Source organism: Helicoverpa zea, chromosome 19 (genome assembly GCF_022581195.2).
Source record: "Helicoverpa zea isolate HzStark_Cry1AcR chromosome 19, ilHelZeax1.1, whole genome shotgun sequence".
Taxonomy (NCBI): Eukaryota; Metazoa; Arthropoda; class Insecta; order Lepidoptera; family Noctuidae; genus Helicoverpa; species Helicoverpa zea.
The window spans coordinates 3132237-3158038 of NC_061470.1; the positions used below are offsets into that span (position 1 = coordinate 3132237).

At 40.1% G+C, this 25802-nt stretch overlaps 1 protein-coding gene across 4 annotated transcripts; it reads right to left on the minus strand.

Annotated features, from left to right (window-relative positions):
* Positions 1–2045: 2045 nt before the first annotated feature.
* Positions 2046–25005, minus strand: LOC124639458. Of its 4 annotated transcripts, none has more exons than XM_047176826.1 (9): positions 24808–25005; positions 18937–19114; positions 18319–18385; positions 9402–18234; positions 9130–9233; positions 8483–8668; positions 5631–7855; positions 4921–5328; positions 2046–4701 (listed from the first exon to the last, which is right to left on the minus strand). In XM_047176826.1, the coding sequence occupies exons 2-9, from the start codon at positions 19104–19106 to the stop codon at positions 3393–3395; spliced, it is 13302 nt and encodes a 4433-aa protein (XP_047032782.1). In that variant the 5' UTR covers positions 19107–19114; positions 24808–25005; the 3' UTR covers positions 2046–3392. The 4 variants fall into 4 exon arrangements, with proteins under 4 accessions (XP_047032782.1, XP_047032785.1, XP_047032783.1 ...); XM_047176829.1 differs by lacking the exon at positions 24808–25005 and adding an exon at positions 24368–24387; XM_047176827.1 differs by lacking the exon at positions 24808–25005 and adding an exon at positions 23775–23973.
* Positions 25006–25802: the final 797 nt, after the last annotated feature.

Here is a 25802-nt window from a genome sequence, read left to right on the forward strand (position 1 = left end):
GTTTTAAGTAGTGATTAAATGTTAGTTAAGACATGCTTAAGCAACGTTTATAAGTAAGAATTTTCTTAAACAGCCCTTAAGTATTACTTATAGGTATTTAATTCACGTTTATAAGTAAGGCTGCTATAGTTCGGCCATTCAGAGAATGCGTTCCTGACACGTCGCGATTGAACTGACGACGTAACTTTGCAATGGCGTTGCAGTTACGATAAAAATATTTTTGCTGGTTGTTTACCGTTTTAACAATTGAGGAGCATTAAAACAACATTATTATATCAATAATCAATGAATGTAGTTACGTCGTCAGTTCAATCGCGACGTGTCAGGAACGCATTCTCTGAATGGCCGAACTATAGTGATTGTTAAGACCAGGCCCCTCTTCTCCACTGGGCACTATGGGCAAGTGCCCAGGGCCCCGCGATCGAATGGGGCCCCTAGTTCCTGCCAGATTAGATAGAGAGTCCTTAAAATATCAATAAAAAATCACTTTACAGTGAATATTTCTAAGCTATTTAGGCGCTATTTGTAAGCGGAGGTGGAGGACTTTTGCGTCCCAAATGTCAAAAAATGTTGAGCTCGCAGCTGCTTCACTTTCTGGTCGCTTTTTTAAACTTGTTTGAGTACTTTTGTGTTCCAAAACTCAAAAATTTCGCGCTCGCTGCGCTCGCGCCTTCTTCACTTTACAGTGCTTTTCTCAAATTTGTTTGGGTACCTACTTTTGTGTTAAAAATGTCAAAAATTTCGCGCTCGCTGCGCTCGCACTTTACACTTTAGCAGTGGTTTTCTTTGAATTCTTTACATCTCTATTGCGTCCAAAAAATCAAAATTTTAAAAAAATTATCTTCGCTTTACAGCGCTTTTTCAAACTTGTTTGGGTACTTTTGTGTTAATTCTGTATGATTTTACTACTACGTGATTATATTTTGTCGTTTTTTTTTGGAAGGGGGTTGCTCAATAAGTAGCCCGCCTCGGGTGCTACCCGATGCTACGCCGCCACTGGCGGAGAACGCTCCTTCTCCAAATTGAAACGAATAAAAAATGAATTAAGAAGTACAATGCTTCAAGAGAGATTAACTAGTTTGTCGTTGATGCCCATAGAATGTGATATTCTCAATACCTACCATAGATTTTGAAGAAGTGATTAACAATTTTGCTCGTCTTAAATCTAGAAGGGTGGTACCTTTGCAATCAACATAGAGTTAATCTAAGGATTTTATGCTAAGCGAGTTACTTTTGTAGATTATTTTTTATATATCCTATTTTTTTAAAGTTAGTAACTGAATAGAAATAAATTTAGAACCTTGTTTGTCTATTTTCTTTATATATTATCACTAAATAGTGTTTTCTCAAGGTCATAGGGGCCCTATGATCCTAATGTGCCCAGGGCCTCAAATAGTTTAAAGACGGCCCTGGTTAAGACATGCTTAAGCATGTCTATAAGTAAGAATTCTCTTAAACAGCCCTTAAGTATTACTTATTATTTAATTCACGTTTATAAGTAAGGCGGCTATAGTATATGTATACTCCTTTATACATACTCCCCTAGAGACTCCCTCAAAATCGCTATTGATTTATGACTATAAACACATCATACTCAAATTTTTAATGTGAAAGTAGCACTGGCGTGCTTAAAACGCGAGACCAAGATAAAATTGAACAGTATAGAGAAAGGGTAGGATATTTTTTATCTAGGTGAGAGAAGCAGTCCCGTCGTAACGCGAGAGGAACCGCGTGACATCGTTAGTTTATCGTAAGCCTAAATTATCCGTGTACATCTATACACTAATATTATAAAGAGGAAAACTTTGTTTGTTTGTTTGGTTGTAATGAATAGGCTCAAAAACTACTGAACCGTTTTTAAAAATTTTTTCACCATTCGAAAGCTACATTATCCACGAGTAACATAGGCTATATTTTATCCCGGTTCGGGCAGTAGTTACCACGGGACGCGGGTGAAACCGCGAGAAAACGGCTAGTACTTGATATGTTCGGATTTCTGATTAGGACGCATTTTGAACAAGAAGTTAAGAAGAATAACACAATAATTTTTTTCACAAAAAAAACTTTATTTTTATTTTGTTTTAATGAGAATATAAGTATTTGGCAAATAAACTATCCTCTGTAATTAACAAGACAATCACATCTGTACAACTCCTGTACTGCAATCACATTTCTTTATTGAAAAAACACTGAAAAAATTCAATAACATGGAGAAAAGAAAGATGAGCGGAGATGCCATAACATGTCAAGTAATACGGTAGACGTGATTAGTTACTAGAAACTAAGGCATTCGGATTCCTTGTCAAATCAAGACGAATTTGTCAAAGATTAGTCTTTATTGATTGAAAATTAGGTTTTAAAAAAAATGGCGGGTTCTAAAGCAGGCGTATGAGGGCGGAGCTAGTAACGTTCCTCGTCCACTAAACACCCGCATTTTGGCTGGCTACTTTCTCAGGGGATTTTACGTCATGACATCTCCGCTAGTAATTTTATCCTCCATGGAAAAAAACAGTCGCAAATCTACGATGGAGTTTTGAAACAAAAAAACATGAACAGCGATTCGAGCCGTGGACTCGAGTTTCAAATGTAATTAAGCTAATTACATACTATTTTACTTTTAATTTTACATTAATTGAATGCTATTTTACAAATTAAAGATCTCTAAAAATATGTAATGATATATCGAAACAGTGGAGCATATCTAACATGGCTTATCTAACTTTCATACTGAGATGATTAATTACTTTTATATGACTCAAAATCCACAGCTATACCAATGACCAATTAACAAAAACGAAGGAACTCACCCGCTAACGAGTTTATAAATGCTCAAAATTATTAATTTTACATACCTACTTAATACTACATATAAATCTTACAAGAATGTATCGTAAATCACAGATTTCCATACTAATTAACGTATAAAATTAAAATTTAAGGTTTTAAAATGCTGAATTCTAGGAAAAGTGTGATTCCTAAGGCAGTAGGGCAAAATAGCGAGGTGTAAAGCTGCAGTCACTAAGATATTCATAAATAGACAACAAGAAGAAGATTCCGATTCTAAAATGCACGTAAAAAATGTTGGCATATCTAATTTGGCTATTTCACCCTCAATAAGCACTCAAGGCCGGTAAACACAATGCTTAGTGCAAGCAATTACTACCTTGACTCTGTCAAATCTTTAGCTTAACTTTGCGCTCTAAATTATAATCACTCGCACTAATTAATATGCATATCAGTCTTAAGTCAAAATCAAACGTCTTATCGCTTAGCGACTCAAATCTTACACAAATCCGACCACAATTAAACTCCTAAGTTAAGAACTAAACTAAGATAATTGATTGTTCATAACAGTTTGTCCGCGTTTCACAAAATTTTCACTTTAACAGTTATCACTGGTTATCAGCTTGGATGTCTTGGACAATGACTTTAGGTTCTATGTTAATGATCTCACTCAACTTTTTCAAAGTAAATGGCATCATTCTGTTGCAGAATGACATGAGAGTAGTCACATTGGCATATTTGTCTAGAGGCTCAGGCTTTGTATTATAGAAGGAATAGCCGTCTTCTGAGGTACTGGGAACACTGTAAGGTAGTTTAGTCGTAGACTTCTTGGCAACAGTCTTGCCTCCGGGGAGCTTGGTGGTAGACTTCCTGGCACATCTCTTGTGCGGAGGCGGGGACGACTCCTTCTTCTTGCCGTCGTCACTGTGATACGGCACAGTGGTGTACTTGAAGAGAAGCATCGGATGCGCGGCGTTGTGGTGAGTCCTCAGGTCTCTTAAGAACTTGAAGGCCGTATCGTCACAATGTGCACAGTAGTGGATCTCTCTGGTATCGTAGTGTAGCTTGAACAGCGCGTAGTTCATGGGAACGCCCGGGTGAGCTAAGTTGTGATGCTCCTGCAAGGATGCCACGTCGAGGCGTAGAACCAGGCAAATGCAACATTTCACGACCACATCGCCCTTCTTGGCGAAATCGGGCTTGATGTTTTCGTGCAAATGCGAGTCTACTTCGTTTTCCGGTATCGATCGGTCGCAGTGTAAGCATATTAGTTTGGGCACGTCCTCGTCTGCAGATATAGGTATAGGCTGTATGAGTTGTATGGCTGCAGCTGTAGGCGTTTGTGGTATGGGTGTAGTTTTGATCTGGGCGGGTTGTCCCGGATGGTTCCTCGCTAAGTGAGTAGCGACGCCCTGCCTGTATGTGCTGGTGAAGTCGCAATAGCTACACGTGTATGGTTTGAGGTTGAAGTGTTTGAGCACATGTTCCTTCCAGGTCTGGTAGTACTTGCTGTAGAAGGGGCAGTGCGGACAGGGCCGGTCGGTTCGCTTGCGGGGTCCGACCTCGTCGATGACGAGTCGCTCGTCGTCACTCTCGGGCGCGGGACGCTTGCGGCTGGGGGGGAGGACCTCAGGAGTGGGAACTCGCTCCTCGTAACGCACGACAAGTAGTGAATTATCATGTTCAGGGGCGGTTTTTTCAGGTGTTGGTGGTTCTGAGCTGGTCGGCGTGGCTGGCTCGGAGGGCGTGGCTTGCAGCAGTCTCTTCTGCGCCAGGATAAGGTTGGTGACCCAGGCGGCCCGCATGGAGGGGTCCCGGATGGCCTCCTTGGGTCTGGAGGGGCCGTCGTGGCCTTTGCAATGGAATTGCGCTTCATGATATGTCTGGTACTTGTCCGAACAATTTGTGCAGCCCCATCTGAAAATTGAAAATAAATAAATTAATAAACATTATTTACAAAGCATTTTTCTATATAAGGAGGGATATGACAAACAAAATAGAAATGCTAAAAGCTGAATCCTAAAAAACTAATAAAACGATCATATGGTTCACGTATACATGAAATTGTGCAATGCAAAACCAATTATACTAATATAAAGTACTCAATATAACCAAATAAATTTAGTAACAGCTCACCTAATCTTATTAAGCTCCACTTCCATATGGTCCTTCATGACCTGCTCCTCTTTAAAGGTCAACCGACACTTGGGACAGCAGTACATCATATGCATTGGCGTTCCAAATTCACCGAATGCCTCTTGCAACTGGGCTGCAGAATACTTCTCAACCACTTCCACAGTAGGTGGAGTTTGTATGACAAGAACAGGCTTGTTCCGTTCCACAATAATCTTCTGCTGCGATAAGTTGGCTTTATACTTGTCTATAATAGCTTGTTGGTGGTCTAACTGGGCAGCGACCCAGAGTTCTTTGTTCACGTCAATGGGTAGCTGGATGTGGTCATATTGTCTGAAGTGCTCGGATGTCATATGGTCAGTCAGACCGGCTCTGTGGAACGCTTTGTAGTTGCAGAGACCGCAACCCCATCTGAAATTTAAAATGATCTTAATTTAGACAGGTAATAAACATTATTAGATATAAATAAATATGTCGGGACACCTTTTTACAACATGTTTGAGAGAAAAGTTAAAACATTGTTATTGTCAAACGCGTATTATAGCATAGCGTAAGAGAAATTTTAGAAGATAAATTATAATACAATACAGTAGTTGTATCCAAAATAGCAGTATGTGTTTTGTATCGAATTGTTTACTTTTGCAAGCCTTATGGTAGGATATGGTCAATGCTCTTGTTCGCAGAAATAAATGAATTTTAATTTAATAACTCACTTTCTATACTGCAGCTCTTCGAACAAATGCGACTGCATCGCTTCCCTGGTGTCCTCATAGATGACGGTGCACAGCGGACACTTGAACTTGATGCCGTTGGGCTCGCAGAACTTGCCGAACCTCATGCAGAGCACCTCGATGCTCTCCGCCGCCACACTTGCAGGCTCCACCACTTCCTTCTTCACCAAGTCCAGGTTGACGGGCGGTGGCTCCGGCGTGGCAGGCGTCGGCTCCGGGGGATCTTCCTCAGTTTTGACCTCAGGTAAGGTGGGCACGATCTTGTGTCGCTGCTTGAGCCACAGCGGCGTCCCGTCGGGCTCGTCGGGCGGCTGTCCGTGGCGGTAGTAGTAGTGCAGCACGTCCTCCGCCGCGCCCGCGTGCGAGTGCGCCAGGTGGCGCTGCACCGCGCCCAGCGCCGACGCGCGGTACGGGCAGTAGCCGCACCTGAACTGCATCTTAGACTGGTGCACCTTCGAGCAGTGCTCCACTACCTCGGGACGCAACATGCTCTTGAATTCACACAAGCCACACTGCCAGGGCTTCAGGTCCATGGTGGGCGCGACGTTCTGCGCCGCCTGTGCTGCCGTCGCCGCTGCTGCTGCAGCCGCAGCAGCAGGGCTCTCGCGCACGATCATCAGCTGACCGTTGGGATGCGTCTCGGTCAGATGTCTCTCTAAAGCCTCTCGCTTGTAGTGATAGAAGTTACATTTGGAGCAAGCGTAGAGGTTCTCGTCGTGCATTTTGAGATGTGCTAAGACGCGGGCGGCCGTGATGGGCTTGGAGCGGTCGGTGATCTGCGTGGTGGGGCAGTGCACGCAGCGGAAGTGCAGCGCGGCCTGGCCCTCGTGCAGCGCCTCCCAGTGGCGGCGCAGCATGGGCTCGTCCACCGACGTGTAGGCGCAGCCCTGCGCGCCGCAGGTGTTGCGGCGGCGGGCGGGCACGTGGCGCGGGTAGCGCGGCACGAGCTCGGGCGGCATGCGCAGGGCGGGCGGCGGCCGCTCGGCGGGCTCGCGACGCTCGGGCGGGCGCGGGCCCAGCGAGCTGGAGGCGAGGTTGAGCATCTTGTCGAAGTGCTTCTCGTTGGTCTCGAGGTGCGGCACGGGGTTGACGGGCGCGGAGTGGGCGGCCGGCAGCTGCTCGGCGTGCAGCTGCAGGTGCCGCACCATGTTGAGCCGCACCTTGGTGCTGAACTCGCACACCGCGCAGAACACCAGCTGCTCCAGGATCGGGTTGATCGGCAGCGAGTGTATGTCCTGAGGGCCGAACCGACGCTTCGGCGTCGTCTCGTTGCCGCTGAGCTTCCTCTTGGGCAGTTCCCTCCTCTCCGGCTTCGCTGGACTGACCACGACGTTGGTGAAGGCCTTGTTCGCGGTGGAGGTGACTACGAAGTCTTTCTCCTTGTGTATGGTGCGGAGATGTTTCTTGACGGCGGACACGGACGCGAGCTGCACGAGACACACGCCGCACTGGAAACGCTTCTGGCTGTTAGCATAGTCTTTGGCGCCGTGGTCGTCTAAATAGTGTTGCAGAATGTTGTCTCTGTTGCTGGCGATGTAGGGGCAATGGGGGCAACGACAGCCTTCTTCTTTATTAGGATAACAGTAGAACAAATGTTTCTTCAAGCCAGAGTGTGATTTGCAAACTTGTATGCATTTAGGACAGGTAGAAATAGCTCTGTCAGAAGCTATCTTGGCGGTGTTGGCTTCTTCCTCGGAGAGGTCGATGACCGGCTGTCGCGGCTCGTCGTCGTCGCTGTCGAGCACCACGACGTCGTTGGGCAGCGGCGCGGGCGGCTCCACGTCTTCAGTCTTGACGCGCGGAGGCGGAGACGTGCTGGCCGGTGGATCGACTGCGGGAGCGGTAGGAACTACAGGCGTTTGCTCTTCAGGCTGACTCGGTCCTGGGGTTGCACTCAAAATTGAAGGTTTAAGAAGCATAGACTTTAAGTGAGATAGTTGCTCCACCGGGGGTTCGACAGGCGGTGTTGGCTCAATAGGTTCAGGGTCGGGGTCCGAATGTTCAGTGAACTCTGTGTTTGCCGCGGGTTCGCTGGGCTCCTGCGGCTCCACCAGCATGGTAAGGCCGATGAGTTTCTCCAAGTCTATGGAGCGTTCGGCCTCTCGCTCCGGGATCTCCCTGGTGGCGCTGGGAGTCACGTCATCAGTGGGCACTTTCAGTTTGTTCAGGAACGCTAGAGGCAGCACTCGCAGCTCGTTCGAACCCTCCTGTAATATAAATTAAACATTTTGAGTTAACTAAGTAATAGCTCTACAATCTGCTATTACAAAAACCTTCATAGTACTAACTAAGCATGTTGAAATAGAACATTTTAGCAATAGCTTGCATGCAAAAGCTTAGCGTACAAAAGCGATGGGGCCAATACAGATTTTATGCACAAAAATATTGATAAAGCCATTTAAGTCAAGATTAATTTGAGCAATAAATTTAAATATCTACCTACAACTTCATTACAAAAAGTAGTCTTAAAAAAATTGCTTTAGTGGTGGGTTTAAAGCTCAAACCGTAATCTTGAAGAAGATTAAAATTGAAACCGGTACTTTTCAAAACCACATTGGCTTATACCGGCTGACCTTCAGTTTAATAGAGCAGTTTTATCTGTGATAATTAATATTATCAGTTATCATTACAGCCTTTTCCCAACTATGTTGGGGTCGGCTTCCAGACTAACTGGATGCAGCTGAGTACCAGAGTTTTACAAGAAGCGACTACCTATCTGACCTCCTCAACCCAGTTACCCGGGCAACGCAATACCCCACATGTATGTAGCAATTCAACTGTTCAATTAAAATTTAGGGCCAGTCGGCATTATGACTTTTAGGAAGAAATCTTACCTTATTGGTGATAATTCTGAGGTATGCTTGTGGCTGTTTCGAAGGATGGACCATAGACACATGGGCCAACAGTTCGCTCTCATTGTTAGCGCCGAGGACGCACCAGGTACATTGGTACAGCTTGAGGCCGTGGGACTTCATATGTACCACCAGCTCCGATGGGGATGGTTGGTCAGATTTACATATCTGTAATAAGAAAGATGTTGTTTAAAATTAATATTAGAACTTGTATAAATATTAAATTAAATAAGGTATTGGTGGTTAGGGCAGCAAAGACAGAAAACTCCTCTCAATATGTGATACGATAGGTAAATAATTTAGTAACTTCCATGTCCAATGGGACATATAGTCATAATTATATGATACACACCTATTGTTTAACTATTGTATCTGCATAGTGGACGGCGAAATGGTTAAGTATTATAATAATCATTACTAATGTTTTGTTTAATTCTAATTGTACAATCAATACTTTCAAGCAGTTTTCACATTAGTCACTTTAATTTGTTTATACTTATCATAATTATAGCAGATAGTAAAAATTCTTAGCTTTCTATTATTATCTATATCATAAGAAAAGTAGTAGATAAGCTAATTATTGTCGAATCTATATACTGAAGCTATTAATTAATATGTTATATACGTACATAGCAAGGATATGATGTTGCAACGCTGTGCTTCTGTTGTAAATGTTCACAAAATTTATCCGGAGTGTAGGTGCGGAACTTGCATGCTTTCCCATTGGCTTCCACTGAAAAATAATAATCATAACTTTAGTTAAACATATACAACATAAAACATAAAAAAAAATTACATGAGACTTCATAGTAAACAGTTATTTTAAGTTTTAAGATAGGCAAGTCTTATGACATATTTATTATACGAATGGCAAACAAAAAAAAGGTACAATTTGACTTACCATTGGCACAGACGTAGTACGGCACGGCTTGTTCCCGAGTCAGCATAGCGCCTTCAGACACGGCGTTAGGAGTGACCATGGTGGTCCGCAGCACTTTAGTGGCAGCCGGCGCGGCCCCATGCACCCGGGTCGCATGGGCCCCCACGGACTGGCTTGCGGCCGCGCGGTAGAAGCACTGCCCGCACGAGTACTGGCAGTGACCGTGCTCTTTAAACACGTGCATCACCAAGTCAATAGCATTGCCCATAGCGTTGAAGTCACAGTAAGAGCAGTTCAAAGCATCCACCCCTCCGATACGCTGATGCGTAGACGCGTGAAGCAGCGCGTCTTCAAGCGAGTCAGACGTGAACGAGCAGAATCTACCCGCACATTTATACACTTTCACCAGTTTATCTCGCGCCATCATAGTTTCAAGTACCACGCGGTGCTTGTTCGACATCACTAGCGCTTGCGCCTCCTCGTATTTGAATGTTTCTTTAGACTTGACCTCTTGTCGCATTGTCGGGTAGGTGGGACTCGGTAGCGGAGGGTCTGCGGCTCCTAGACTTACTACGCTCTGTATTATAGGGAAACTCGGAACTTCTTTAGCGGCTTCATCCGCGGTGGGTATCAGTTCATAAATAGGTCGAACGTTAATATACGGCTGAGGAGCCGGATTTTCGTCCGGTTTTGCCGGTTCATTTGTAACTTCAGGCAATGTTTCCTTTTCCATAAGAGGGAAGTTGTCCATATGTTTGTCTAGATAATGTTGTAAACAGTCCTTGAATGTATGCGCTCCTTGTGGCGTGACAATAACTTTGCAAACGTAGCAGTATCCGTCCCAATTCTCCGAATGTTTGAGTTGGACATGCTTTTTCAGTGAAATCAAAAGAGTAGTCTTGAAGTGTTTGTCCTTGCCGTTGATGCAACAGTTATATTCCTTGGCACCTGATTCTGTAATGTTGATTTTGAAATGGGGATAGTCGACTATATCATTGGAAGTTCGATTGGAATCTTTGAGTGCCGATGTTGGACTAGATATCAGTTCTTGCTGTTTGGACTGAACAGCTTGTTCCTCTTCTCTTATTCGCTCAGTTTCACTTATATTATCAGATGGAGGATCTCGTGCGACATCATCCGTATTTTCTGTTTCAATTTGCTCAATTTTGATAGTGGCTTCCACAGGTTTGTCCAAATCCGAAAACTCCCCGGCGTTGTCATCAGTTTCAAACGTTATCTTAGACTGAATAGGTGCAAGTGCACTCGTCTTTATCGTGGATTTAAGTTTCGAAACATCTGATACATTAGCATGCTTTGTGTCCTCGTCTTTAGTTTCTTCACTTATCTTAGCAGTGTCTACTGCGGGTTTTTTAGATAATTCACTGCGTCGTGACAGTTCCTTCAATTCCTTTTTAGACATAGCAGATAAATTAATATTATAAACAAAAGTCTGTTCATCATTATGGCGTTGGATGACATGCGTTTTAAGATTTTCAACAGACAATTGTGTAAAATTGCATTTCTTGCAAATGTAACCAGTGAGTTGACCTTTGGTGTCTTTTGGGGGCGGTGGGATATCCAAACTATAAGGGCAGTGCTTTTCCTTCGGGCACTCGGAGCAACGGTGCTTGTATTCACCGGTATGCATGCTTACTACGTGCCAAAAGAATGTTTCCAGAACAGAATTACTATTAGGAAACTCTTGATAACAGAAAATACAAATATATTTATCTGAAGATATTTTGCTAACAGCTCTAAAGTCAATTTCTTTGCACTGATCAATTGCTTCTTTCGCTACTGCTGGAGCCATACGTGATAATGGAATTTCGACGTGTGGATGCTCAGTTTTATAATGATGCACAATATCGGTACCAGTATAGCGACATAGACGGCAAGAATAAACAGATTCATTTTTGCTGAAACAATAGAGTCTGTCTGTAAAGCTAATGCTTGTCTGTATCGCACTTTGTTTCTCTGAAGTCAAATTGGTATCCATAGGTTCAGGAGTACTATCCACTTTGGTCTCAACTTTTTTCTTTTTATGTTTAGGTTTAATCACGCCATCTTGCCAACCTCCTCGTCGTTTACGTTTAGTCTTTTTCTTAATTTCGGATAAAACTTCGCTGCTGCCGAAGCTCTTTGAAGACGCCAGAGACCCTACCTCGGAATCCGAACTGTCTTCGGAGTCATCATCACTCGCTTTTTCAGTAGTCGTATCCAATGATTCCGTATCGAAGTCGTAAGGATCTGAATCTCGTTTACTTTTTATCCTGGATTTAGGCCCAGGTTTATATTTTCCCTTTTCTGGTTCAGGCAGACTTTCAGTAGATACTTTAGGTTTAGGCTTAGGTCCAGGCTTCTTTCTCACTTTTTCAGGAATAGGTTGGTCACGAATTTTGTCGGATTCGGGAACTTTATTCTTAAACTTTTCTAAAACAACGACAGGTTCCACCTCAGGTAATACATCATCCTTTGGAGGTGATTTGTCATGGACCATTTTTGCTAAACGACACATTCGAATGCCGGTGGCGCTTAAAATATCATCTCTGTCGTACATTTCTTTGATGTCTGCGTGAAGATTTTGTAATTCCCGAGGTGGCTTTTTATTCTTTTTCTGGGTCACAACAGCAGCGCTAGCCCGAGTGACTCGTTTTTCAGCCATTGTCGTCTTTCTAGTGTATTTACGTTTCCCTTTCTTGGCGTATTTTGTCTTTTTTACCGGCATTTTTTTCCTACCTCTCGTTTTAGACACTTGCTCACTTGTATCTTCTTCTTCATTACTATCATCCCCGACAAAATCTTCGAAACTCTCATCATGATCCTGATTTTCATCATTTTCCTGGTTTTCGCCTTTCGATTTAATATCTTCATCTTTATTTAATTGAGTCTCTTCTACGGTCGATTTGCTGTCTTCTTCTTTTCTAGATTCAGTATCTTCCTCTTTATTAGATTGATCTTTCTCCGTGTTACACTGAGTATCCTTTACTTTTTTCGATTCTTTCTCTTCATTTTTATCTAATAGTAACTCTGATACTATTTTCTTTTCGTTGGCTTTAGTATTATCAATGCAGCTACTCTCATTAGCAGCAAAAGAAATCTCAATTTTATTTTCGCCTTTTTCTTCCGTTTTTTCATCAGGTTCATCATCAGCCACTATTTTACTTATTTTCTCAAGCATTTTTCTAGTTTTTCCATCGGTTTTATCAGTTAACTTCTTAAGTAAGTCATTCAAAGATTTATCTTGTAAAATTGTTAGTAAACTGTCTAATTCTGAAGGGGCTGTTTCTGTTCGCGATGAACTAGGTTTTGGTTCAGAATCCGTGGAAGTCACATTAGTTTCGCTTTGCACTTCTTCATTTGTGCTGTCCACTACAACTTCATCATTTTTAGATTTTTCTAAAACATCATCAGTATTAATAGTGCTGTCTGGAGTGGAACAGCCATCCATACTGCGTTCATCTATTTTAGATTTATCATCAATGGGTATTTTTTCTTTTTCAGTGTCGGTAGTAGACACAATATCAACGTTAGTAGGTTTATCTGTATCCATACTTTCATCCTCTGTATCTTTCTCCGCGCCTTTTGGCAAGGATACAACATCGGAAGAGTTTGTAGTGTCAAGTTTGGAGATTGAGTCAGTCATTTTTGTTTTTTCTGTAATTCCTTCGGTTTCTTTAGTTTTAATTGTGTCCGATAAAGAAACTACAGGAACTTTCTTATCAGTTATGGGCAACTCATTTATATTGAGAACTTTAGAAATCTCTTCTGTACTTGCATTATCTTGAGGACATGTGATATTTTGCATCATGTTCTCAACCGTAATTTCTTTAGTAAATTTGTTACTAGCTTCGTTTTTAGATCTATCAAGGTCATTATCGAGGTCTGCAATTAGCGCATTAATATTATCGAGTACAGGATCAGAAACTACATTGTCGGAGAACATTTCCAACTCTAACCCAAAGTTAGTATGAATATCGATAGCGTTCGTTTGTTTCGGTACTGTTTTCTCTTTTATAGGACTGCTGACAGGTGTTACAGATTTCCTAATATCTGAATCAAGTGTATCAGTTTTGGAATCTTTCGTATCTGTATCAGATTCGGAATCGCTTATAATTGAAATCCGACTTTTTTTAGTTTTTCTAATTCCCTCCGTATTTGAAGCTGCCACTTTAGTACTCCATCTTGTTCTCCGTCTTCCTACCTGTTCCTCCGACTTACTCGTACTATCAACAGATGTTTGACTTTGGTCAGTTTCAGAATCAGATTTAACATCGCTTTCTTTATTTTTGCCCTTTTTTATTTCCTTGTTTTTAGCTGTTTCACTATCCTTTAAACCTGAATGTGCGTTTTTATCGTTTTGCTTCGAAGTTACCTTATTTTTATAGTTTGATTTATTTTTAATTAATTCTTCTTCTTCCTTTTTTTTCTCGGTATTCTTCTTTTCTTTTTCTATATCATCCTTTTTATGTACAGGTTCATCAATTTTAGGAATCACTTCTTTTTCCTCAGTTACGCGTTTGATTTTAGGAATTTTGTAATTTTTTACTCCGTAGCCAGGTGTTAAAATAGCGCCCTTCACAATATTATCATTTGAATATACTATTCCACTTTTCCTCTGTCGAGGATCCTCGCCATATTTATTTCTTAATTTATTTAATTTACGCGTCGCCGGATCTACGTAGTTAAAAGTTTTAGACTTTGGAATCCGCTTTTCATTTTTATATTGCTCATAATAATCTTTTCTACTACGAACAACATTATCTGCAGAATTTTTCGATTTTGTATCAATATTTCGTATTTTACCAGTATCAAACTTATTAAAGTCTTTGACAGGGTGTTTATATGTTTTGAATTCAGCCTTTATTTCTTGGAAGCTCCTTTTCTCTGCAGGGGAATCTGATCTCAGATCTCTTCCCACGCTTGATGCCCTTCTAAAAAGTTCTCGTTTATTGTTGATTTCGAAGTTTCTTTTTGAGTCGTCGGATATTCTCCCGCCACTGAATTCTGGAACTAACGACCGACCCACACTGGATGCTCTTTTTCTTCGAGCATCAAAATTATCTTCACATGCTTGACTTTTTCGGGTTCTCTCTAGGAACTTCTGGAATGTAGCGTTAACGCTGGTATCTATGGCGAACGAACGGCCGGCGTGTGGTTTGATTGACAGTGTATTACTCTCCGGTTCCAAGGGAATAGGTGCTACTACACTTGGTCTTCTAGTCAATGACTGATTAAAATTCCCTTCATGGCGGCGACTGTGCTGTCCAACACTTACTTCGCGGTTATTTTCTGGATAAACGTTACGCCCAACACTTCTTTCGCGCTGGTTCCGCTGTGAGACATCGTCATAGCCTCTTGATTCTTTGTAGAAATTTCTACGATTATCGTAATCTCTGGGTATTGGACCACCAACGTTTGGTTCACGCCTTGATTGATCTTTATTCAACTGACGTCCACTTAGTTCAGGCGCATAGTACCTGTAGGTGCTATTCCTGCCTCGTTCTCTGTCCTGATTTTGATAAGAGTCCGGTACGCTTAATGGTTTTTGAGATTTATAGGAACCCCCGCGATAGTAACCGCGGTCTTTATAATATCCACGATCTCTTTCATCGAATTGGGAATGCGAATCATATTCTGGTTTTCTATTAAGTCTCGGATCCTTGGTATATTTTTGTGCATTACAGTCGTTTCTACCGAACATGTTGGGCGTATCCGATCGACCAAAGGGATGGCTGGGAGTTTTAGGATGTTCTGATCTACCAAATGCGTGGTTTGGGGTTGGAGGACATTCATTTCTTCCATAATCATAGTATGGTTTAGGCGTCGGTGCACAGTCCGTCACGCCGAATGAGTGGCTAGGAGTAGATGTAGGGCATTCCATGTTCATGAATGTCGATTGAATTGAGAATGGATGATTCGGAGAAGGGCCATCTGACATTCCGAATGAGTGGCTTGGCGTAGGAGGACATTCTGACCTTCCGAATGAATGGCTTGGCGTAGGAGGACATTCTGACCTTCCAAAAGAATGGCCTGGAGTAGGAGGACATTCTGACCTTCCAAAAGAATGGCTTGGAGTAGGAGGACATTCTGACCTTCCAAAAGAATGGCTTGGAGTAGGAGGACATTCTGATCTCCCAAAAGGGTGACTAGGCGTCGGTGGACATTCTGACCTGCCGAAGCTGTGAATTGGTGTAGTAGGGCAGTCGGATCTCCCAAATGGATGCGAAGGAGTCATCGGTTTATCTAATCTACTAAATTGTTGGGTCGACGTGTTTGGCCCATCAGACGATCTTCCAAAAGTCTGAACAGGTGTCATGTGACTTTCTGTTCTCTTGTAGGAATCACGATTATCCAGCCTGTATCTGTCAGTCTTTTGCCCTTTGTAACTGTCGTTATATCGTGCATTTGGTACGTCACTGGAGCTCCAACTGGAGTCTCCAATATCTTCAAAACGTGATTTTCTTGACTCTGGACGTTCAACCTTCTCTCGGGACTCTCTTGAAACTGAGTTTTCTCTTTCTCGTGAATCAAACATACTGAATGATGGCATATATACGTGCTTTGTCTTTGCTTGATCATGGTCAAATGATTGATGATTGGGAGTCATTTCATATGAACGAGAATTAGGTGTCATAGACGCATTCGTTGCGGGACTTTGATTTACATTTGTAAAAGCTGACGACCTTGATCTATCAGCAGTATGTGGACTAGGACTTTGGCTGGAGTTGATGTCCCGTCTTATACGAGGGTCCAGTACTGTAGGTCTGTTTTGACATTTGCTTTGATCAATAATTTTAGTGTCGATTTTAGTTGGAGCCATCTTAACCTCGTTACTTAAGGGTTTTGTAGCATTGGTGGTGGGTTGTTTATTTTGATTGGGAGATAGGAGTGGCAAAGTTCTCATGTCTACATCAACTTTGTTAGCTACCGGTACTGCTTTCACCGGGTCGACAGGTATTATTACTGGTGGTATTGATCCAACAGTAGCAGACTCTTCACGGTCAGGCGATGTAGGAGCGAGGTCGCTGTATACATCGCTAGCTTTGATCTCACTTTCTTCTTCACCTGAACTGTCCTCATCAAAAGACATTTTTGGGAAATTAAACCTTTCACATTCTTTCTCTGTCAGTTTCAGACTAGGTTTCTTAACAAGGTCGTCTTTTGAGTCGTTATCGGGAACATAAAATCGTATGGAACTTTCAATCTTTTGCTTATAGTTTTCTATTGATATTTTCTTTTTTTTGGTAAAAATTTCTTTGGCACTTTCCACTTTATTTAATTTAGGTTGGTGTAAAAGAGGCGTAGACGCTTCGGCCCCGGGGATTGATATAGACTCACTGAGTATTTCTTTTTTCAGAGCTTGTAATATATCTATTTCTGAAACTGTATTCTTCGTTGAAGTTTCAGGTATTATAGGCTCATTGAGTAATGGTATTTCTACTGGTTTCTCCATTTTCTGTAATTCTGCATCAATATGGCATACTTTATTACTAGATACAGAAACATCCGAACTGGTAGTCTCAGATTTAGGATCAGTTTTGATGTTAGTTACATTTTGTGTGTCAGCGGGTAAAACCACGTTCTCTTCTTCTAACTTCTTTTCGTCGTCAACAGCAGAATCAGTAGGATTATAAAAATTTGCTTTGTTTTGGATAGGTTCTGTAACTGGTTTTTCATGTTTGCACTCTTCCGCTGGTTGTTGTAACTTAACATCAGTATCACTAATATTTTTCATTTCTTTTAAAGTACTCTGATTCTCTTTAACTTGATTTTCCGTATTCTGTTCATGAGGTACAGCTTTATCATCCACGTTATCATTATCATCACCGTCGTCTATTTTTATTAATTGTTTTTGATCCGCTTCTTTATTGGACGCAGTTTGCTTATCCTCTTTGCTTTCGGCATTGTACATTTCTAATTCCAATGTGTCAGAATTATTTGGCAAATCTGTGACTTTGTTTGTTTGAGCATCATTGTTATCCTTATCGGAATTGATTACTAGACAAATCTGAATTTTTCGGGCTTTATCTTTATCCGAGGAAGTTTTGGCGTCGTTTTGATCTTTAAGGACTAAATTACCGCTTAAATTGCCATAAAGATTTTGAATGACTTCGCTTTCGCTATCGGATAGCTCACCTTCTTCAACTTCTTCCTTTTTCCTAGATTTCCCTTTTTTCTTACTATAAGACTTTAATATTAAGTCTGATATGTCGTCTCTAGCGCCAGTCTTTTTAAGTTCAGTAAGAATCTGCTTCCGCAACACGCGTAATGTATCAATGTCTACATCACCATCGCTACAGTTAATTATTCTAGTAAATATATCCTTAGTGTTTAAAGTGCTCAAACTATCCTCCGGTACATTTAATGTGATGTTTAAATCTTTAGACTCTTTGAAGGATTTTTTTCTTTCTCTTTTATGATAGGCGGGGGAACGTCTTCTAGGAGACCTACGAGGTGACCGCCTACTAAAGAGTGGTTTATCATCAGTCGATTCGGACGTAGACCACCGTCGTGCCTCACGATCTGGCGACAACAAGACTCGTGTGTAGTTCCTCTTAGAAGCTGAAGATGGAGGAGAAAGTCTTCCCTCCTTTGTTAGAGAGCGCGTTGGTGACAATGGAGATCTATTTGGCCTTCTCTGGAATAGTGCTGGCTCTTTAGAACCTGCAGTGTGTACTTCCTCAACTTCATTTACCCTCAAGATCTCGGGCAACGTTTCCTGAACTTCCTCGTCTTGTCGTTTTACCACACTCTTGAGCTTATTTCTAACTACTTCTAACTTTGACTTTTCTTGTGGAGGGTCTTTAGAAAGTCCCGGATCAGGCGCTTTTTTAATAGTCGATATTGTATCCCTCTGAAATATAAAAACAAATTATATAAAATTATGCCTAATTTAAAAAAAAACAGTCTTTAGTACAATTTAAGCTATTAGACAAACCTGTTCCACTTTCGCGTACAAATTAATGAGAACTTGTTCACATTTTAGTAAATTCTCCATTTTCATTCTAAAACAGAAACAAAATATTACCGTTACACAACGCTTGGAAATTTTCAACAATACAATTACTCAGTACACACATGAATCTCTCGACTATCAGAGTCCTACATAAACATTATTATTAATATTCGCAAAAACTAATTGGAAACTGTTATGAACAAAATATTAGGAAAGCCCTAAATGCACATAATATTCTATGTAAGTACCATTATAAACTTTGATAGTCCAATAGAATGGAAGCAACTTGGGGAGTCGAATGGCAATAAGAATAAGCCGATACTACCAGGATCACATACACAACTAGTAAAAAGTTAAATGAATGAATAGAAGCTTTTATGAATTCAGCAACAATCACGTCAAACAGCCAGTTTCTTCATCAAAAGTAAAAGCCAAAGTAATGTCATAAAGTAAAAGTAACGGTCAAATTCGTTTTAACTATTAGTTTTGCTGTTACTTTAGCTTTGAAAAAACGAATTTGACAGTTACTTTTACGTTATGGCATTACTTTGGCTTTTACTTTTGATGAAGAAACTGGCTGTAAATGTATATTATATTAACCTTTTCTTTTTGTTCAAGAGCAGGTCTCTTAAAGACCGGATCTTATCGAGTTGGGCTTGGCGAGGATTGGCAGACCCCTGGCTTGTGGACTCCAGTCTCTTGATCATGTCCTCCAAGAATGGTATATACTTCTTCATCTCCTCGAACTTCTGGTCGTATTTCGAATCCATTTTGTCGACTGAAAAGCAATTCATTTACATAATATTGTTTTTTCACTTTCTAAATTAAAACAAAAAACTTAAAGTACACGCTTTCTAAAACTACGTTCAAAGTGCGAACCTTATTTTTAACCCTTTTGGACTTGTTCTGTTACGAAGTTAACTACTTCGGAAGAATAATGCTTATCGAACCGGTTGATTCATTTTAGGTGTCTTGATGTGCGGCCTATAATAATTCATATCATTAGCATCAATATTTACTCAAGGTCAGATCACTAAAAGACAACGTTGAAACGTAGCTGCCTTTCTAAAACTAAAGCAGTAACTTAACTATTATAAGTATATAACACATTATATAAGGTGTTCATTTGTTTATTCGTTTTAAGTAACTAAGTTATTATAATATAGTAACAAGGTAGGTGTGCGTGTAATCCGCGAAACGTATAAAATATACTCCAATAGAAATTGACAGGGACGTTTGTACCTACTCATGAATACAAATTGGCTTATAATGTATTTCAGTACATAATAGGACCACATACAATTTTGTTTAACAAACAAAAAACCAAGTGAATTTGACCCCTAATATTCGAGTGTTTTCTGTTTTAATTACTAGTTAACTACAGTCGACAGAGCCAGCTATTCAATGCGTTACCATTTATAACACTAAATTCAACTATGCATCATACATAATAGATTGTTTTATCATTTATTATAGATTTGTTAAGTTCGTCATGTAATAGATAGTCTTATGTTCATAACAAGAACACAATTAACTACAACTTTAAAAAAACCTTTTGCACTAATAAGACACATTATTGATGTGTTTGATCAAAATGATTTTTGTAAAACCAATCTAGTAAGAATATTTTTTGATAACGTACATATATCTGTATAATCAGCCAGCATCATTGAATGATTGTAGACGCAGTTTCTTTACTAAGCCAAAATTAGGCGAAGTAAATTGTCGTTTAGTCACGTCACGTGTCAAATTACAATTGTTCATTCAATTGCAATTTTTTAAGAGGACTGCACTAACAAGACATATTATTGATTATACATCACACCACGACGGTAGAGCAAATTGTGGAGTATGTCCGGTCCAAGACCAACTGGACCTTGAGGATGGCGAAGTTGGAGTCACGCCACAATACGAACTTAAATTCGATCATGGAGCGAGTATCGACACATTCCTTAAGGAAGAGTTTTGGCCGAAGGGTGTCGTCTATCGGAGGTTCCGAGGATGGCTACGCTACACCTCGCTGCGTAACACGACGCCGACACTTCGTGTGCATTAGTTGTAAGTTGTTTAAAGTATGTATTAGTGTATGATATAATGTTATCATATTTTATGTATTGTGTTTCTATGAGCCTTAGACGCCTGATACAAATAAATAAATAAAATTACCTACACATATTGTTAGATCAAAATATTTTTTGAAAAACCAATCTAGTAAGAATATTTTTCGATAACGTACATAATATATCTGTATAATTAATCCGTTCGCAAAATGGCAGCCGGGAATACAAAACCCAAAAAGGTTTTAAAACGTCAAACACAAACGTATGTCGAGATTCATGACTAACCAATATACACCATAATATTATGATGACGTCAGAAGTTGAAAACCTATCGTAGCATTTGAAGGCACCTTTTCGTCGAAGAAACTGCGCTATCAATATATGTATTGATCTCTGTGAGAACTTGTTTAAAATAGATGCATGGTTAATTTTCAAGGCCGTGACATTATGCGTCATTTCATCAGTGGATGACCTTTTTTGGTTCAGTTGACAGTACTGTTAGTACAAAAAATACGATTTTTCCCTTGAAAATTGACAGCCGTCAACTGCAGAAAAGATTCGGTATAACATTGAACACCAAGCCTCATCTAAACTGGGACTAACTCAAAAGACTAATCTATGGATTTTCGAAACGAGCCACGATATACACATTAATTTATCCTGGCAATTCGAAGCCCGATGCTCCGGATGAGTATTGTCAATAGTCATAATAGCTTCCTCTTCTATTCTCATATTTTGTCACTTTATGCACCTACACCCAGAGAAAAAATCCCACTATAGTTGATTACGCAATCAGTTATAATAATCATTGTTTATTTATTACCTTAGTCTTTCAGGATACTTTATCAACAATGTATGTACCTATATGCATGCAGGGTCAAGTAGCAGTCTCGTTGAATAACAGAATACAACGGATTTAATTTCAATTCCGGTTACGGTTTCGACATTTTCAAAAATGACGGAAAGCTTCGCTATCATAGAAACAATCATATTATGAAAACGAGAAAACTTGGCCTTGAGGATTGATCTTCAACCAAGACTTCAATCTATACATATATTAATAGTGAATGCTCACCTATCAGAATCGACCGCGGCGAAGGAATCTAATTCTGACAAACTTGATATCACTGATTCTTCAAGAGTCGACCAATACGGCGTGTGCAAAAGTGCGAGGTTTCATACGATTTCATAAAAAGAATTCTAATTCGATTAACTCGCCCAGGTTCAATCTCAGACAGGTGTGCGTTCACACGTCAGTCTCGACCCAGCACAAAGAAACCAGTAACTTCATGAACCTCAATTTCGAAGAGAGTATCTCGAGTTGCTTTCAGTCCAGAACTTGAGCATTCTTTCGTCATATTCGCAAAAAGAATTTGCAATACCAGAATTGCAGGACATTTACAATAACTTGCATTAAAAGGATCCCAGTAGTTGAAAGATTGGCCAACAAAATAAATGTTAAACAATAACCATGAAATAAAACAGTATGCAAGATACTTGAGCTCTACGAAAGACAATGTATGTTTGAAATTGATACCGATTACCGCTAAGTTAGTGACATTTCATGCACTGATGATCTAATGACGAGTAGAACTAAAAATTTACAACATCATTATAAGACTTTAGTATATCATAATCATTTTATTCACTTTCCCGGTGAGCATAATTAAATGATTTGTAGACGCAGTTTCTTTACTCAGCCAAAATTGGCGAAGTAAATTGTCGTTTTAGTCACGTCACGGGTCAAATTACAATTGCTCATTCAATTGCAATTTTTATAAGAGGACGATAACTGAATCTACTAAAACATTTGCTCATTGAATTTGATAGCTAATCGAGATGTGAATACAGTGCGAAACAAACAACGCCTCTACCGGCAAATTTGTAGAACCACAGAAAAGGGAACGCGTCAATTAAAAGTTACTACTCACCCTCTGATTATGAATTAACAATCAATCCTTAAGAACACGGACACCAAAAAATACCACTAATTCGTAGTTTGGCAAAATCACATTTGGAAGACTTAGGTAATGACGGATGGCGACAAACAGGTCACTTTAAGCATTCTTCCTATTTAACAATATTCTGTAATCACGTTATATCGGAGCTTTAGGAATTCCGCAAGATGAGCAGCCCCAAAATAAATATAGTTTCGATATACCGAACGTCACCCTAAGCATATCCTTTTTCCGGTCCGAGACATTTATTTACATGAGAAACTACAGCGTGAGGAAGTGTCCTCTTACTGACGAAAACCCACCATGTTCCTTCTTAAGCCCTTTATGTACCAGGGCCGCGTTAACTCTAGCAAACAATCCCACAGCCTAGACAGCACAAATACCCTTTGCAACATGCTAACTAGACTCATACATTAAATAAAAAAAAAACAATAATTATCCAAAACAATGCAACACTGCAAATCTCATTATTGGCGGTCGAGACAGGTTTGGTCACATTTTTCTATTTCAGAAACATTTTTTAAGCAAAAACTGCATTTCTTTCGTGTTGAAGAGAAAATCTACCAAAATATTTTTTTTGCTAGAAACTCAATTCTTCTACTTTCTTTTTTTTCTACTGCTTTCTGTTCAATTTAAACCAATCCGATATCCAATACCCAACTATCAAGGTAAGGTTAAGTTATTTTTCTCTGATAGTTACCTACTACATACAAACAACGGCATCGATGATCGACTAATGTGTCGCTAGTTCCCGCTCCCTATTTTACATTTGCACCACTCTAGCCACTTCAATGTTGCCACTCAAAAAACAATCCACAAGACGCAAAAGGATAAATAACAGCAGTTAAAAGGTTACCTACTAACCGTTCAGGATTTTTTTATGAAAATACACATAAAACAAAACAATAAAACATGGATAAGATTATCCTCTTATGTCGAAAAAAAAACAATTGAGCAAAAAATACCACATGGAAAACACCTACCTGAAAAAATGGGCGTGACTATGGAGAATCTTTATCTTGCACGCGCCATTTCTTTTTTGTTCCGATATGTAAGATAGAAGATATAAGATATAAGATTGAAATAACTAAACGTATCTCAAAAATACTTAAAGAATTCGAAGGAGATAATCAAAACCAATAAGATGTTAAATGAATACCATAGGCATATCAAAGAAAATCGTAGGTAGTTTAAAACATGCGCCGTAGTAGAGCAGCAGCCGTCAAAAGACAAAGAAAGGGTGGAGTAGTCGGACAAAGGCAGAATATTTACCTATTTACCCCAGGTAATTGCCACTAATGTCCAAACAAACATTCATAAGATAGCAATTTAAAACATTTAAGACGTAGAATAAAATTAAGTCACACTACAACTACTTAAATGGCCACATAATCAAAATGAGACAAGGTTGCTGACCTACCTTCTATTCAAACGCACTAAACGCACAAATCAAATCACTGATCTAATAATTACGAACTAAACGTTTTATTCAATATAAATGTTAAATCGACGTCTCGCGCACATTCTGCACAAGATCAAGCAAGATATCTTGCAACAATAATGGACGTCATCACACCAACGTAGCTCGCCCTTGCAGCGTCCCCTCCGTGTCGTGCCGTCGCAAAGAATGAAGAACGCGAAACAAAATGGCGACCACGCCAAACGAGAGAATCAATGCCCGAAACATTTATTAAACGTTGCTGACTTTTTGACTGCTCACTGTTTAAATGACGTTGATAAAATTTAAGTCATATATTATTATCATGATTTCGTGTATATAGTTATTTTTTCTATTTATCATTGAAATTGACTACCGCAGAACGGAAGTTGTGCTGGGGTGTAGTTGTATGAATTTTGATAAAGTCATATCCGTATCTAATATGACCCAATGCTCAGCTATGATGACTAATTGAAAATATTACTCTGCTAAATTGCTAGCTATTGATATAAATACAGAGCCTACATTTCTTCCCGATAATTATCAATTATTTATAACATTTATCTAAAACATACCTTATTTTCCAAGACATTTTAATATACGGCCGATGGCCAATCTTGATCCGCTTGGGCAGCTATTAAATGGCAAAAAATATAATTAGGTAACAGTAAAAAATTATCTGATACCCGGTCTCTTGCTTGACACTATTAACCTTCTACATTGCCTAGCGTATGGAGTTTTCGAGGCTAGCTGATCAATAAAGGATTAATACTTAACGAGTATTTAGGCCACTAAATTATTATTGCAGAGTAGGTAATCACGACGTCTGTTCGTAGTTTATAATTTCATTTCGTTTTTCACTTAACGTTACACTTTAATAACATCATGCACTGGCCAGACTGGCCTAAATGTTTCCTAACTCAATAAGAAATGTTCACGACGCCATCATGCATGTGTTAATATTTCAACGCGTGTCTGGCCAAATTACGTAGATATTCAAAGCAGCACTACTAACCTTTCCAAAAAATCAAAACCAAACAACAATTCTAGACTTCTTTAGCGTACACTCCTTCGGGATATGTGCATTTTAGTGTGAATGCAATATGCATTAACGCTTGACTAGTTTTAGATTCCTGTTTTCTTTGTTCGTCTCTCAGTGTCGGGCGCGGATGGCGACTGCTGGCGGGCTAGTAGCGGCGGCGCAAGGACGGCGACCCACGCCCCACCGCGCCGACTAGGGCTCCGTGAACAACGAAGTCGGAATTTTTATCATTCGACGCACGGCCGCCGCTCTGGCAGAGCGGGTGTGTCGCTCGTTCACTTAGGTCCTTTATTGTTTGGCTCTTCGTCCCGCCACGTCTCCTCTACACTTTTGTGTACGCAGTACAGGCTCGGAGGCAGTGACACGTTCTAGAATATTCGCGAGTTTTTTTTCGTGACGTCGATTGTTTTGCTTTCAACCAGTCAGAAATAATTTGCTAATGGTATCATGTCTAAACTGCGCAGTTGTTGCGCAGGGATTACATAAGAAAGTCTATGACGTCACCTGTCAAAAGATGCAAAAGAAAATAGCATGTGTGTGAATTCGTGGTGATAAAGTGATCTGTAGTGATTAAAGCTGAGAAATATACTTTTAAAGCGAATTCTATGGGAAACATTAACAGCAATAAGCATCTGACAATAATGGCCCGACTATTTTAAATAAATAATCGTCAAAGTGTGCAAATATCAAGACTTTCTTATCGAATTCCCGCGCCAAGTCTGATGCCGATGTTCGTTTCTGTAATATTTGGTACAAAAGATACTGAGGCCATACCTAAACAATACCAATAAAAAATCACCAGGTGTAATAATGTAGATGATATTTTCAGAGTCTAATTTGTAGGAACATAGGAGTCAAGATGAGATGACCAGATAAATAATATCTTAACAAAAATCAATGTTTTGTCCGAACGTAGCGTAGTCTTTAGAGATTTAACTACATCGGTAAACGTATTTACGGTAGTCATT

Coding starts and splice junctions, on each gene's coding strand:
- LOC124639458 (XM_047176826.1), bottom strand. CDS start 19,106: ATGGATTCGAAATACGACCAGAAGTTCGAGGAGATGAAGAAGTATATA. Junction 18,235..18,318: donor TGTACGCGAAAGTGGAACAG/GTTTGTCTAATA, acceptor TTTATATTTCAG/AGGGATACAATATCGACTAT. Junction 8,669..9,129: donor CAACATCATATCCTTGCTAT/GTACGTATATAA, acceptor TTCTTATTACAG/ATATGTAAATCTGACCAACC.